At 46.5% G+C, this 15,064-nt stretch overlaps 1 protein-coding gene across 1 annotated transcript in view; it reads left to right on the top strand.

The window, feature by feature from the left end:
* Pdlim1 (PDZ and LIM domain 1) overlaps positions 1-15,064 on the top strand; it is a 45,636-nt gene that overhangs the window by 23,883 nt on the left and 6,689 nt on the right. The window contains exons 4-5 of the mRNA XM_051146472.1: positions 1,255-1,454; positions 13,471-13,622. Of these exons, the coding sequence (XP_051002429.1) occupies positions 1,255-1,454; positions 13,471-13,622 (352 nt within the window). The remainder of the gene's footprint in view (positions 1-1,254; positions 1,455-13,470; positions 13,623-15,064) is intronic.

Genomic DNA, 15,064 nt, shown 5'->3' with positions numbered 1-15,064 from the left:
ACCTCACTGATTCTGACTTGAAAAGAAGATTTACCTAAATAATAAAAAAGAGATTTTAAACATAAAAATAAGTTTATACTGCCTTTTTCTTTAAATTAGCTATGTAATGAATTAAACTGTTAATTTTCATCTGTAATGTTTTCCAGTTAAACATGCAAGTTTCTTTTTTTAATGGAGAAAAAAAGAACAGTAGAGGAACTGGAATTCTTTTTTGGCCATTTGGATGTTTAAGACAGAAAACAGGGCTTAGAAGAATTTTCTTGGGGACTCAGAAAACAAGTTGAGTTTGGTAGGCTACCCAGAGCTTGAGGTGCTGGAAGCCGGAATTGATTTTAAGCACTGAAGCCTGGAGGGCCTTGCTGAGTCATCAGATAACCTGTGATTATATTTTAAAGGAATGTTAGTTTAAAAAGTATAGCCAGGCTGTGGTGGTACTCACCTTTAAATCCAGCACCCAGGAAGGCAGGCAAATTCTGGAGTTCAAGGCTAGCCTGGTCTACAGAGCCAGTTTCAGAACAGCCAGTGCTACATAGAAACCCCCCACTTCTCCCCCTTTCAAAGAAAAAAAGGTGCTTTGGTTTTGTGGTAAGTTTGCATGATGCCTCAAGAGGTTGTAGTTGTGATTGTTCACCGCTTGTGGAGGTCGGTGTGTTCCCACATTAAAGAAAGAAGGGAATGGGGGCACAGAAACTCAGAGTCCTCCCTCCACAGGGTCTGCCTTGGGCCTGGCTTCCAGAACCTTCCATCTTGCTTTTACCCACAGGTCTGCGATGATGTCATTAACAGCTGCTTGTCCTGTGTCCCTGTTGCCCTCTTTCCCTGCTGACCTAACTGCTCGGGTCTGGGGAGTTTATCTCCACCTTTCAGCACGGAGGACTTTGTGATAACCTAAGCCACCTCTCCACATCTTCCTAATGCTTCTGGAATGTGTCCTGAAAGGATGCTTCAGCTCTGCCTTGGGTCCCGGTAGCCCAAGGCATGTAGTGCTATCCTCCCAGCGGAACCCAGGGGTCAGATCTGCTGGGCCTTGGGGAAGAGCAGGAGCTGGAACTGGTTGACAGGGTGTGGGGTGCACATCTGGAGCTGCTTTCCCAGTCACTGCTCTGAACCCCTCTGCCCGCAGCTGAAGGTTAGATTTGAACCAGGGCTGCCGTAGCTCAGCAGGAAGCCTCCCCGGCTTTTAGCCCATACCGTACATGGTAGGAGGTACAGGGTGGACACTTCTTTGATCTCTCCTCTGCTCCCTGCCTTCAGGAAGTCCTGCACATAGGAAGTGCCCACAACCGAAGCGCCATGCCATTTACTGCCTCACCTGCTCCCAGCACCGCCTCCCGGGTCATCATGAACCAGTACAACAACCCAACTGGCCTCTACTCTCCTGAGAACATCTCTAACTTCAACAATGCTGTGGAGTCGAAGACCACAGTCAGTGGGGAGGAGGCGAACAGCAGGCCGTAAGTAGACCCCTGAGGCCTCCAGGCCAGTCCTGAGAGAGGCCCTTTCCACAGAGTTTCTTCCAGCAAGTTGAACCACTAACCCTGGGAGGAGACCTTTGACATTCAACTTCCTCCCCTGTGAAAAGGGTGCCTTCCCTCCTCTTTGTAGGATTGTAGTGAAAATAAGAAAATGCGTTGCTGGGGCAGCAGCTCAAAGGATCAGAGTTCTACCCCTAGAACATTCCTTCATGCTAGGTGGGCTTGGTGGCCTGTCTGTAATGTCAGTGTTACAGAGGTATAGACAATTGCTCTGGAGCCAGTAGGCTGGCCAGACTAGCTACCTGGGTGACCTCTGGGTTCAATGAACAAGGTGGAGAGCGATGGGAGACGACTCCTGATGTCACCCTCAGCCTCCACATGTGTGTGAGCACCTGTGTACCCACACTGTGCACATCCATATGCCCACACACGAGAGAGAGAGAGAGAGAGAGAGAGAGAGAGAGAGAGAAGAGAGAAGAGAGGAAGAAGAAGAGCAGTAAAAAAAAAAAAAAAAAAAAAGAAAGTGCCCAGCACAGTGTTTGATACAAACAGAACTTGTAATGATTGAGAATCATTCTTGTCCTGAATGCTGTGGTCACCCTCAGCTTCTGGTCATGGTTTTTCACAGGACCTCTGTGTCCTGCGAGAGTCCTCATCGTGGAGGACTTCAGAGGGCTATTCCACATTTCCCACCCGGCCTCACCCGTATAGACCAGAACTGACAGAAGGAATGAGACTGCACATGCTTGCCCATAGGAATGGGTTCTGACCTGGGTCAGGAGGTGACTTAACAAGGGGAGAGATGGGATTGCACGTGGAACCAGGTGGACAGGACAGGCAAGTAAGTCCTCTGTCACCCATCTGTTGGCTGCACCTGCCTTTACCTCTGGATCAGGTCTCCTGCATCTACCAGCCGAGGAGCCTAAATCTACTCTGTCCCCAACTCTTTGGGGACAGATTTGGACACTTCAGCTGCCCATGGCCAGGGAACTGGGTGTGAGGGAGTCAAATTAGAAGGCTGGTGAGTAGACTGGTTGTTGACTAGACTCCTATGCATTCCTGAGGATGGACTGCCTTCAGGGTAGGGAGCTAGGGCTGGGCTACCAGTTCAAATACAGCGGAACTGCACTTATGGCCCCCCTCTCTCCGCAACCCCCGTGTTCATGCCCTGCCCACAGGGAAGAATGTTCTTGGTTCCAGCCAAAAGTGCATGCAGGCCTAGGATTCCCACCTCTGTTGAGTACTTTCACTGAAACACAAGTTGAAGAAAAAATTTTTTAAACCTGAAGTTGCCAACTTTTAAATGTTGGGGACACTCAAATGTTGTTGGAAAACAGTGCATTCCTGAGTTGTCTGATCTCTCAGGAGGTTTACTAACTTAGATTCTGTGCTAACTCCAAAAGCCCATTCTGCCATTCAGTTCCTTCCCTAGGCGCCTTTATTAATCTGTCCAAATTTGAGGTTATTTTACTTGCAAACTAACTGTTTCAAATGCAAGTTGCTGGGGGAGCAGTTACAGTCCCAGGCTCCTTAACTATTTGGAGGGCTGTTGCAGAAACCCCATTGTGCTTGTGGTCTCCCCATTATCTGGATGAGGAGTGGGGGGTCGGGTGGGAGGTGGAAGAGAGACAGAGGAGGGAAGGAGGCAGACAAGACAGACAGACCAGACAGATACTAAGACTGTTGGCCACTCACTGCATGCAAGTTGCTGTCCCTGATACTGAGAGGACAGGACAGGAGAGATCTGTATGTCCCTTAGAGTCTAGCGAGGCTTTGGTTTCAGAAGAAGACAAAGATCACTGGCATTAATGGCGGTGGCCTGGACCACTGCCTCTTGCCCCAAATCATGGTGAGGCCTTACCTGCTTGGTACATCGATGCCCTTCAAGGTGGTCATGGGGATGCTGGGGATACATGAGATGGGGATGCTGAGGGTACATGAGAGAGTGCCATGCAGGGTGTACCCCAAGCATCACATCCCTGAAGGAAAGCTTGCAAGCAGCTCGGTGAGGAGTGATCTGAAAACCAAGCACCGCCATTCCTGTGTTTCGCTACTTATGATGCTTGGAGAGGCTGGGAACATGACCCTTCCTTTACTGTCCCAGAGTGGAATGTTCCATGATCTGGATTTAATAACCCAGGAAATGACACATCCCTAATTGAAAGAACGGCTATGCACTGGGAGAAGTATGTGCCTGGAACGTATTTTTAGTGTGGCTGCCTTAGATATTTTTCCTTCCTTAATGTCTTCTTTTATGCTCCCCGATTGCTCCCTGGCTGCCTTAGGTATTTTTTCCTTCCTTAATGTCTTCTTTCTTCTTTTGTGCTCCCTGATTGCTCCTCGTGGCCCCCCCCCCCCCCACTGTCTCCTCCTGTCACAGTCTCTTTGGCTGCAGCTGGCCTGTGAGTCTTCATCAAGTCCTCTTGCAGATTCCCTCAGCAAAGGGGCCCGTTATCCATTTCAGCCCAAGCTCATTGAGGATGGATCTAGGAGGCAGTGGAAATCCCTGAAGCTGGAGGCAAAGGAGCTGCTGGGTCTGCCACGTTTTTTGTATATGGGATCTCTGCCTGCCTGTTTGTTTCTAGTATATTCTTGGAAAAGTGAGATAGCCGCTCCTGCTGACACAGCAGCTACTCTGTGACCCTCCCTGCTCAGTACAAGGCCAGGAGCTGGCTACCCACCCTCCCCCACTGTTTAGTCTGAATTCGCTGAGGTTCCAGAACTGGCTCACTACATAGTTTGCATCTGACGTCATCACCCATTCAATGGGGCTCACCCTGGGTGCTTTTGTTCCAAGCACTTCAGATCAGTCTGCTGTGTGTGTGGCTGTCTGTCTGTCTTTTAGGTCTTGGTAGTACAGCTGCATGCTGGGCAGGCTAGGATGTTGTCAGCAGCAGCCTTACCATCAGGAAAGGCAGGTGAGCATCTCCTCACTGACCTCCTTACACACAGTGGAGGAGGAGGCCCTCTCTAGATAACTTCGGCTTACTAGTCCTTTTTTGAGTACCTACTGTGTACCATTCCAGTGAAGGAAATGTTGCTAGAACGTTCCCTCTCCCCTCTTAAATTGCATGCATATTCAATTTTGGTAATGCCCTGACTAGATGCTGTAATTTATAGGATGTCTACTTACTGCTCTCTACGGGCTTGTAGACAGAGTCCTAGAATCTGCCTCTGCTCCTGTCAGCTGCCTCTGGGTAGACCTTGTAAATCCCCTGAACCCTTGTCTCCTCATCTTTAAGGGGGGGCTCTTAACCACTCACCTTTCTACCAGCTTGTCAAGGGAGTGCAGCCCACTGTGCTGGAAGTTTCTGAGTGAATGCTTGGTACCGCTGAGTCCATTGCTGGGGGCCGAGAGCTCTGCGTCAGCACTTCTGAGTGCCCAGGACTCAGAGGGAAGAGTGAAAGCATATATGCACGGTCCAGGGAAGATTTGCCTTGGCCTACTATGGCCTAGTGTGAACTTCTTTCTCCTCCGGTGTCATTGCCTAAGTTCAGCTATTGGTATCACTAGCCAGCATCCTGCTGGGGAGATGGCCTTTTCGTGGCATAAGTGGTTGAGCTCCCATAACCAGCATAGAAATCACAGAATACTGAGTCTCCCAAATTGTGTTTGGGGTATACCCCTAACACGCATGAGGGAGATAGGTTTCTAAGCAAGTGAAGTGGAGATAAAAGGTTCATTGCTATCTATTCAAAAGGTAGCAGGGGGTTGATTGTGTTGGCCCTGCCTAGCTGGGAGCAGGATCAGAAGGCCCCCCACCATGAAGGCTGCTTGTTTCTGTAGCTACTGTGCTTACACCCCACCGAAAGCCAACTGGGGTCTGAGTGTTCCTTCCCTCTTCTCTTTGCTTATTATCATAGAAGACTGGAATACAGGACACGTTCAGACCAAAGCATTCGCTTTAGAACTGAATGTATAAATGTTCCCAGAATTGCTTTTTAAAATTTATTTATTTTTTTATTTAATTTAATTATTGAGTAACTAAGCTGCTACATCTGAAACTCAAACTCTTATTTTCTGGGACATCATGAAGCACAAAGGATTTTTCTGCTTCAGTTCGTGTGTGTGTGTATGTGTGTGTGTGTGTGTGTGTGTGTTCCTTGGCTGCCTTGGAACTTGCTCTGTAGACCAGGCTGGCCTTGTACTCATAGAGACCCACATGCCTTTGTCCCTCCAGTGTTGGGACGTATCATGATGCCTGTATTTCATCTTATGTTCTTTTTAATTTTCTTTTGAGATTCATTTACTCTTATTCTCTGTGTACAAGTGTTTTGGCAGCATATGTGCCTATGTACCATATTTGTGTAGTGCCCGAGGCATTGTGAATAGGTTACTGGATCCCCTTGTAAGTGGAGTTACAGACAGTTGTTAGTGGTCATGTGCATTGCTTGGAATTGAGCTCCGGTCCTCAGGAAGAGCAATCAGTGCTTTCAAACTGCTGAGCCATCCCTTTAGCCTCTCGGTTTGGTTTTCTTATCTCAACCTTAAGACAAACAAGCCAAGAACTGACATCTCTACATCACTTAAAGTTAGTACTTCTACCAGAGACAAGGAATTCTTAGAAAGAGCTAAGCTTTGCCCTCTATTTAATCTCAGCTAGAGGCAGTCAGAGACAGAGGCAGGTAGATCTCTGCAAGTTCAAGGCCAGCCTGGTCTACATAGCAAGTTCCAGGCTAGCCAGGTCTACACACTGAGACTCTGTTTAAACAAAACAAAACAAAACAAAACAACCCAAAACCAAACCAAAAACCAAAAAACACTTGAGTCTGCATCAGGATTCCAATCCTATTGCCTCACCCACCCCTAGCCACATCATCCCCCACACCCACATCCCCCACCACACAGCTTTCAGCCCACCAATCTTTCATTATTATAGTTTTGTTAGTTCAAGAATGTTTTATTAACGGAACCGTAAAGTATGTAACCTTCTGGGGTTTCCTCAGCATTATTCCTTGGAAAGTCATTCAGGTTTTCTTTCCTTTTTGATATATGCACCAATAGTGTATTCTTTTTTTTTTTTTTTTTTTTTCTTTTTAAAGTGTGGTAAAAACCACATGACATAAAATTTACTATCGTAACCACATGTACAAAGTTATATAACAGATCTGTTGACTTCGTTCGGCTTGAAAAACCGAAATTCTACACCCAGTGAACAACTTCTGTTTCTTCCCCCAAACTCCTGCAATCTGATTATTGTGGGCATATCATGCTAGTGGAGTCATGCAGTGTTTTTCTTTGTTGGCTGACATATTCATGCTCCTCAGCATAGTGCCCCCAACAGAGCTTCATCCAGATATTTCAGGATTTTCTTCTGTTTAGACTGAACAGTTTCCCGATCTTTATCACATTTGTCAGAAGCTCCGTTTATCCACTGGTACATGTTTTGAGGCTTCTTTCGTTTTTTCGTCTTTTTGAAGACGCTACTTAATGATGACCACCAAGGGCTTCTCCACCAAGGTGGAGAAATGAGCAGAAGATATGTTCTCTTGTTATTCTTCTTCTGCGTCCTGCCGTGGATGGCGTGCAATAGTATAAAGGCAAGGGGCGGGTCAGGAACTAATCACTACATCCAGCAAGAATGGATATAAGATGGACAGAGAATCAGGTGTTATTTCTTTATGCTGGCAATAAACGTGAACGCTGGCATTAAAATGTGGCATTTATAGTTACTTCTCAACAGACTAGACCCGAGTTTGGCAGAGGGTGGGGAGAATAAAATGAAGGGAGGAGAAGCCAACCGGCAGGCACAGTGCTATTGTTTGAGCACTGTGGCTAATTCCAGTGCTGTGCCTCACCGAGGGGTGAACGATGGGCAGAAATACACTGTATGCCTCAAGGTAACGAGAGGAGAGAGTTGTCAGTATACTCATCATAAATAAATGATAAAGTTAAAAAGAAAATCACTTCTCAGGTAGCTGTGGAATAGTCTGTTAAGAGAGACTGACACTTAAAACACAAATGGCACTTCAAGCCGAAACAACAGCAAATATCGTTTCCAACCACAATGGATTAAAACCAGAGTTTAGCAAAAAAGAAAACAGGAAAAAATGACAAATATACAACTGGAGAAACAATGTAAGTATCACAGGAGGAAATCAGGTGATATTCTGACAAACGGAAACAGACAAACAACAGTCCCAACATTTAGCAGAGTCAGGTGTGATGGTGCATGCATGTCTGGCGTGGCAGCATGCAGGAGGCTGAGGCAGGAGGCTCAGGAGTTCACGCCAGCATTGGCTGCATAGTGAGAGCTTGTCTCCAAAACAAAAACTTAGGATACAGGAAAAGAAGAGCCAAGATAAACACAGAGGGATGTTCCTCAGCCAAACAAATCCAACTTGTAGAGATGTCTCATTCATCAGTTTTTCCCTTGACCCTTTTGTTGTTTTAAGTCTGCCTATCCTTAGAGGCTAAAAATTCCTACTTAAAAAAATCTGTTTTTAAACATGGTTTTCCTTTTTGTGTTTCAGTTTTAGGCATTGGAGCTAATTGTGTGCGGGGGTGTGTGAGCTAAGCAGCGGGGGCTTGATCGGATCCTAGTAGCCGCGAAAGGAATCCTGAGATCACAGAGGCCGATTCCTCCCATGTTATGTTTTGAAATTGTTTTCGGCTTTTCAGTTTCACTTCCCCTTCATATGAACTTTAGAATTTACTTCATGGATGTGGAACTCTGTAGATTCTTCTTCCTTTCATTTTTTTTTTTTGGGAGGGGAGGGTGGGGACAGGGTCTTATACAATAGTTTAGGATGGCGCTGGCGCTGACCGTGTAAGACAGGCTGGCCTTTGAATGGGTGGCAGTCCTGCCTCAGACTTCCAAGTGTTGAGAATAGAGGTGCACGCGCCCAGCTTCTTTCAGCTGTTCTGTAGTTGAGGGTTGAACGCTCCGGATGCAAAGTAAGTGCTCCACCATTGCACTACATTCTCAGCTCCACCATTTTCCTGTTTTCAGCACACAGGTCCAATAACTGTTGGATTTAAATCCGAATAGGAAGTTGATCTCATTTCAAAGTACCTATAAATGCATTGTGCCTTTGATTTCAGAGTCAGTGTGCTCAATGCTAGCACAAGGAAATACATTTAATTTTAAAAAAAGATTTAAACATTTTTATTTTATGTATATAAGTGTTTTGTCTGCCTGTCTGCTTGTACATCCCACGTATGCCTGTAGAGGCCAGAAGAGGGAGCTGGATTCTTTGAAATGACAGAAGACTGTTAGCCACCACATGGGTGCTGGGATCTAAACCCGGGTCTTTTGCAAGAGCAGAGACCAGCCCCTACATTTTATTTTTAAATGTTTTTTTCTTTATGTTTATTTTGGTATGTTTTTGCCAGATTTTATCGATTAGTTCCAGACTTAAATAGGTTCTGTGTAATTTTTGACATGTCAATCATGTCATGTAAGTGATTCTTATGTGGTCTTTTCTGACCTATGTATTATTATTATTTTTTCCCCATAGTGCACTGGCAAACTGAGCGCACTGTGCAGAGCCAGAGCAGTGAGAGGGTACAACCATGGTATTCTGCTTTTCCCTATAGATTGATGCTGTGGGTTTAATAGATGCATTTCAGCAAGCTAGGGATGTTCCATTTTTCTGATAGATTAATTATTTTTAGTTTTAGTTAGTTGGAGACAGAGTCTTGCTATGTAGCCCTGGAATTTACTGTGCATGCAAAATTTTTTCCGAATCTGCTAATATGGTCTATTTGATTAACACTTTGACTGATTCCTGAATAGTAAACCAAGTACACTCTACTTGGCTGTGACATGCATTTCTCTTCATATGTCACTGAATTTCATTTGCTATGATATTTATGTTTTTATTTTATTTTTTTGAGACAGGATTTCTCTTGTAGTCCTGGCTGTCCTGGACTCACTTTGTAGATCAGACTGACCTTGAACTTTCAGAGGTTCAAGAAATTTATGTGTTTATGAGGAATACTCAGCTATTGTTTTCTTTTTAATACTATCATCTGGTTTTATATTAGTGTAATATTTACTTCACTAAGTCAGGAAATACTTTCTTCTCTTTATTACAGGGAAGAAACTATGTAGAATAATTTGATCTCTCTGAAATATGTGTGTTGACTCTGTTTCTTAGCAATTAAACTTTATTATGCAACCCAACTAGCTTATACAAGAAGGAAAAAGGTTAAAGGGACAAAAGAGTGAACCTTCCAGTAGCCGTTCCACGGGACGGGTCCTTAGATGTCTCTCTGGCCTGCGTGCTGATCCAGCTTGTCCGCTGCCCCTGCACGCTCTCTCTGCAGCCGACTTTGTTATTCTCTCTTCCCCAAGTCCTTTAGTCACGTGGGAAGGACCGGCTCCTTCTCCCGGTGAGGGTCCATTAGAAAGACAATAGTCCAGGTGGGATTCCCAGGTCTGCTTCCTGAATTCCAGACCCAGGATGGCTCCACTCAGTCTGTCACAAGGTATTCATGGGGTGCCCCAAGGGTAAAGCCCGCCAAGACTGCTCCCACCTGTGACAAAGCTTACTCCTTCCCACATAGGTGCCTTTATTATATACCCAGCCTAACTTTGAAATTTTGAACCTCCTGTCTGAGCCCCTAGACTGCTGACAGTGTAGGCCTGGCTCACTGTAGAATTCTTATTTATTTATTTTTAATATCTTTACACACACACACACACACACACACACACACACACACACACGAATCTTTTTGTTCCATTTCTTATGTGTGCTTTTATCCTAATTATTTTTTCAGATATTGCATTGATATCTTATAGCCTAACATCCAAGCCTTAGAATTTCTGAGTCTTGTGCTGTTTTTTTTATAATTAGGTTGACAGTGTTTTCAGTTAGGGTAATGGATATCGAAAATACTTCATAAAATGCCCAGCGTATAAAGATGTTGTCATATTATTTGGAAATAAATGGTAAATTGGTCTTCTTCCGCCCCCCCCCCCCCTTCATGATTCCCAAGGCTGTTTGCTGGAAGAATGTATGATGTGACCTGTGCTTTAGTTCTGTTATTTTTAGTGTTCCCTTGGTGGCTTCCAGACATACCATATAACAAATAAGAGAAAAAAATTCTTCCCCCAAACATTCCATGGCATGATCTTGACTTTAAAATAGTCCTAAGAGTAATAGGAAAAATATTAAGAAAGAATAGTGTAATATGCTTATTATAGGATAGGGCAGGTTCCAAGCTCAAAACTCAAAGAACCAAGTGTTTAACTTAGAAAAGAAAAGGATGGAATTGAGCTGGTAGAAGACCCTTGTTTAAGACTACTCTACCAGGTAGCCATTTTAACCGGCTCCACACTTTCCTACAAGGGAGGGAGAATAGATAGACAGAGGGCAGATAGAGACCAGCTGCCATGGGCAGGCCAGGCAGGGTGGCCGCTTCCATCCAGTCATTGCAAACCAAGGTGGCAGTAATAGCCAGCACCGACCTTCCCCAGGAGCAGCAGAGCTTATGTCACCATCTGTGTACTTTGATTTTTTTGTCAGAATATATTTGTCAGAATAATGCTTGGAGTCCAGTCTGAGGGAAACACATGGGGCTTTATCCCTGTGCGTGAGTCTTTTTTTTAAAATAATTTATTCAGATTACATCCTGACTGTTATCCCCTCACTTGTATCTTCTCATTCCCTGCTCCCTCCCTCTTTAGCCCTATTCCCGTCTCCTAGACCTCTGACAGAAGGGGACCTCCTTCCCCACCATATGACCACAGCCTACCAGGTCTCATTCAGATAGCCTGCTTCCCCTTCCTCTGAGTGCCACCACGCCTCCCCACCAAAGGGAAGCGATCAAATAGGAGGCACCAGAGTCCCTACAAAAAGACCAATAAGGCTGGCGGATCTGGATCCAGGGGGACCTACACAAACTACCTACACAAACTACTCTACCAAGCAAAGACCCCCTGTTCAGATCTAGCCAATGGACAGTGCACTCTCCATGATTGTTGGGAGAGCAGGGACTACCTCTGATATGAACTCTGGTGCTGGTGCTTGAGTCTTTTTTTTTTTTCTTTAGTTTTTTCAAGACAGGGTTTCTCTATGTAGCCTTGGCTGTCCCGGACTTACTTTGTAGACCAGGCTGGCCTTGAACTCACAGCAATCCACCTACCTCTGCCTCCCGAGTGCTGGGATTAAAGGTGTGCACCACCACTCCTGGCTTGAGTCTTTTAATTGGGGCTGAGTATGTCAGTGTTCTAGGAGGCTGTCTTACAGCTTGACTCAAGGGAGGGGAAAAAAAAAAAAAAGAGGAGAGGGAGAGACAGAAAGTGGACCGTGAACCAATTGCACAGTGGTGGTTGGGACACTCTTGCCTGTGTCCTTCAGTGGGTGTGGGAGGTGGCACACTCCTACCTCAGCAACTGCAACTTGCGTACTTGTGTTTGTGCATGAATTGTGCGTCTGCAGGAATTGATAATAACTATCATTGGTGGTTCACTTGATCTTTGAATTTCCTCCTTCTGGGTACAGTGTCCCTCAGGCAGCTTCTGAGGCAAGGTATGGAGGTGAGAAGAAAGAGTGTAGGTGGGCTCAGGAGGTGGGTCTCCCACAACCCTGCATAGCTTCAGGCTGAGCTCACAGGATCAGGCAAAGCACAGCAAGGCGGAAGTGGCATCACTGCTTACTTACTTAACCTGATGCTGAACTCTGAGGCTGCACTGAGCCAGACTTGGGCATGAACAGAGAGCGAGGCAATAATGCTAGCTTACCTTTAAGGGGAAGCCAGACATCCAGAAACAGTTGAAAGTGGAGCATGCGGTAGGAGAGTGAGTTAGCGGCCTGACAGGGATGGGGATGTGTAGGACTCTGATAAGTCAGTCAGGAAATCCTCACTGAGGCGTGCACCCATGTGAAGCGCGGGGGGGGGGGGGGGGGGGGCACGGCCAGAAGGCGCAGAAAGAGCATTGCCTGGAAGGAGGCTGGCTGGTCCAGCTGGAGAGCTATTATGAGGAGAGGCCATGTCTTTACTCCTTTATAAAAGGGACATTGATTCCAAAGGAGCCGACCTTCACTCAACTTCGTTTTCTTATGAAAATTCGTAAATATTTGATTCTAAGTCAGGTGAGCGTGCATTGAGCCGCAGCACAAAACTGTCTCATTCATGTGTTGGAAATAGGCCTCTGACCACTGTCCCAAGGCTGAGGATGGCAGCAGAGGGACAGGTTACACAGTTGGTGGATCTTGCTGCTAGGCCAGGGTGTGGCTTGGTCCTGCAGGGGAGCTGGGAGGAGTCTAGCTCAGGACACTCCACAATTGAAGGACACTCCATCTTCCTGTGGCCAGGCAGCACAGGCCTTGGCCCAGGGAAAAAGCAGCCCTCACAAGTAGTGCCTGCTCCAGCTTGTCCTAGGACGCACAGAGTGACAGGAGGAAGGAGTGGGAGGCACGGTCTGGCTTGCCTGGCCCTCAGGGCTCTGCACCTTTACATGGCAAAGCACGCAAACTTTACCTTCTTGCCACAACCCCTGGGAATGGGACAGGGGTCAAGACTGCTGCCTCCAGCTAGAGGCACAAAGGCCCAACCCTGAGTTCCAATCTAAATGATGAAGAGCCTCTGGAGGCAGGAGAAACACCTTGACACCAGGAAAGGAAAGAGGAGATTTCTGTTGGCAAAAGGAATGCCTGTACCCACCGTCCCCTGCAGGGGGGCTCAGCTGAGCTTTAGTGGTTGGTTGCAGTTAACATTTTCCCTCTTCAATATTTTTCTCTTGACATAATGTTGATTATGTAATTTAAAAAGAAGGGGAGAACCCCCTCCCCCAACCCCCCTACCCCCGTGGGAGTTAGCCAAAATGTAATTGAATTACTGCGACTATTTGGGAAAATAGCAACCAGTTCTGCCTACGGGGGACCCCCCTTGTAACGTTGTCAGGAGGGTCCAGAGTCAAGGGGTCATGGCTGTTCATTCTTTCAGTGAGCCCGTGTTGGCTTGGAAGGGGGAGGGCCTGTGATGTTTTGGGACTAACGTTCGACCCTGTTGTCCTAATGGATTTCCAAACATTCCTCTTAGCTTGGATCAGCCTCATCCTTCCGGCAGCCTCGTCATTGACAGGGAATCTGAAGTTTACAAGATGCTCCAGGAGAAGCAAGAGTTAAATGAGCCCCCGAAACAGTCCACCTCCTTCCTGCTTCTGCAGGAGATCCTGGAGTCAGACGGGAAAGGTAAGTACCCTGCCCCTCCCCCTTTTCGCTCCCACCCCCCAGCCCCAGCGCCCCGGCCCCGCCCTCACGCAAAGAATCTGCAGGAGATCCTGGAGTCAGACGGGAAAGGTAAGTACCCTGCCCCCGCCCCCCTTCGCTCCCTCCCCCCAGCCCCAGCGCCCCGGCCCCGCCCTCACGCAAAGAATCTGCAGGAGATCCTGGAGTCAAGTACCCTGCCTCCCGAGCCCCCCACCCCCCACCCGGTCCCCTCCATCCCCCCGCCAGCCCCCTGCCCCGCCCTCACACAGAGAGTCTATCTCAGTGGGAACACAGGTGAGCACAGCTCAGACTAAGTGGAGAGAGCAGTTTTCTGTGGTTGGCTGGGTCTCACTGTGCAACCTAGAGCTTGCTATCTTCCCCAGAGCCACACACCATCACTTCTGGCTTGGCATTGACTTTTTCTTTTGTTTTAGTTTTTAGAGACAGGGTTTCTCTGTGTAGCCTTGGCTGTCCTGGACTCCGTTTGTAGACCAGGCTGGCCTCGAACTCACAGAGATCAGCCTGCCTCTGCCTCTGCTGGGATTAAAGGCATGGGTCACCACGCCCAGCTAAATATTTTCATTTTTAAAAAGAAATTTATCTTGTTTTGATTTATACGTGTGTATGTGAATGTGGGTGGTTGTGGAGGCAAGAAAGAGTGTTTCATCTCCTGGAGCTTGAGGTACAGGCAGTTGTGAGTCACCATATTGGTGCTGGGGACTGAACGCAGTCCTCTGCAAGAGCATCCAGTGTTATTAAGCACCAAGCTATCTCCTAGCCCTTATTTTCTGTAGCTGAAGATTCATTGTTCAAAGTGATGGGTTTTATTGAAGACATTTTCATTCCAATATATCATATACTTGGACATATTCACCCCTCCTTCCCTTACACTCACTAGGCAGCCATATGTACCATATTTTCTTTACCTGTTCATCTGTTAATGGACATCTAGGTTGACGCTGTAGGTTGACTATTTATTGATTGTGCAGAGGGTTACAATAAACACAGACTACCATGTCTGCTTTGCTGACCTTCCTTAGGGCCTATCCCCACAGGTGTTATAGCTAGGTCATATGCCCTATTTTTAATTGTTTGAGGAACCTCTATACTGGTTTCCATGGTGGCTGCCTCAGTTTACATTCCCACCAGTAGTGTGTAAAGGTGCCTTTGTGCATCCTTGCCAGCATTTGTTGCTGCTTGTTTTTATACAAACAGCCGTTCTGAGAGGGGTGGGATGCGATCTACTATGGTTCGAATTTTCATTTCCCTGATGACCAAGGAAACTGAGCACTGTTTCATTGGCCATCTGTACGGCTTGGCTTATTTATTGATTGGATGATGAGGGTTTTGTTTCTGGTGATTAATTATTTTGAGTTTATTGTATAGTCTAGATATCAATCCCTTGTGGCATGTAGGCTTTATTT

Source organism: Acomys russatus, chromosome 5 (genome assembly GCF_903995435.1).
Source record: "Acomys russatus chromosome 5, mAcoRus1.1, whole genome shotgun sequence".
Lineage (NCBI taxonomy): Eukaryota > Metazoa > Chordata > Mammalia > Rodentia > Muridae > Acomys > Acomys russatus.
The sequence above is the reverse complement of the archived record's forward strand: the minus strand, read 5'-3'. Positions and strand labels throughout refer to the sequence as shown.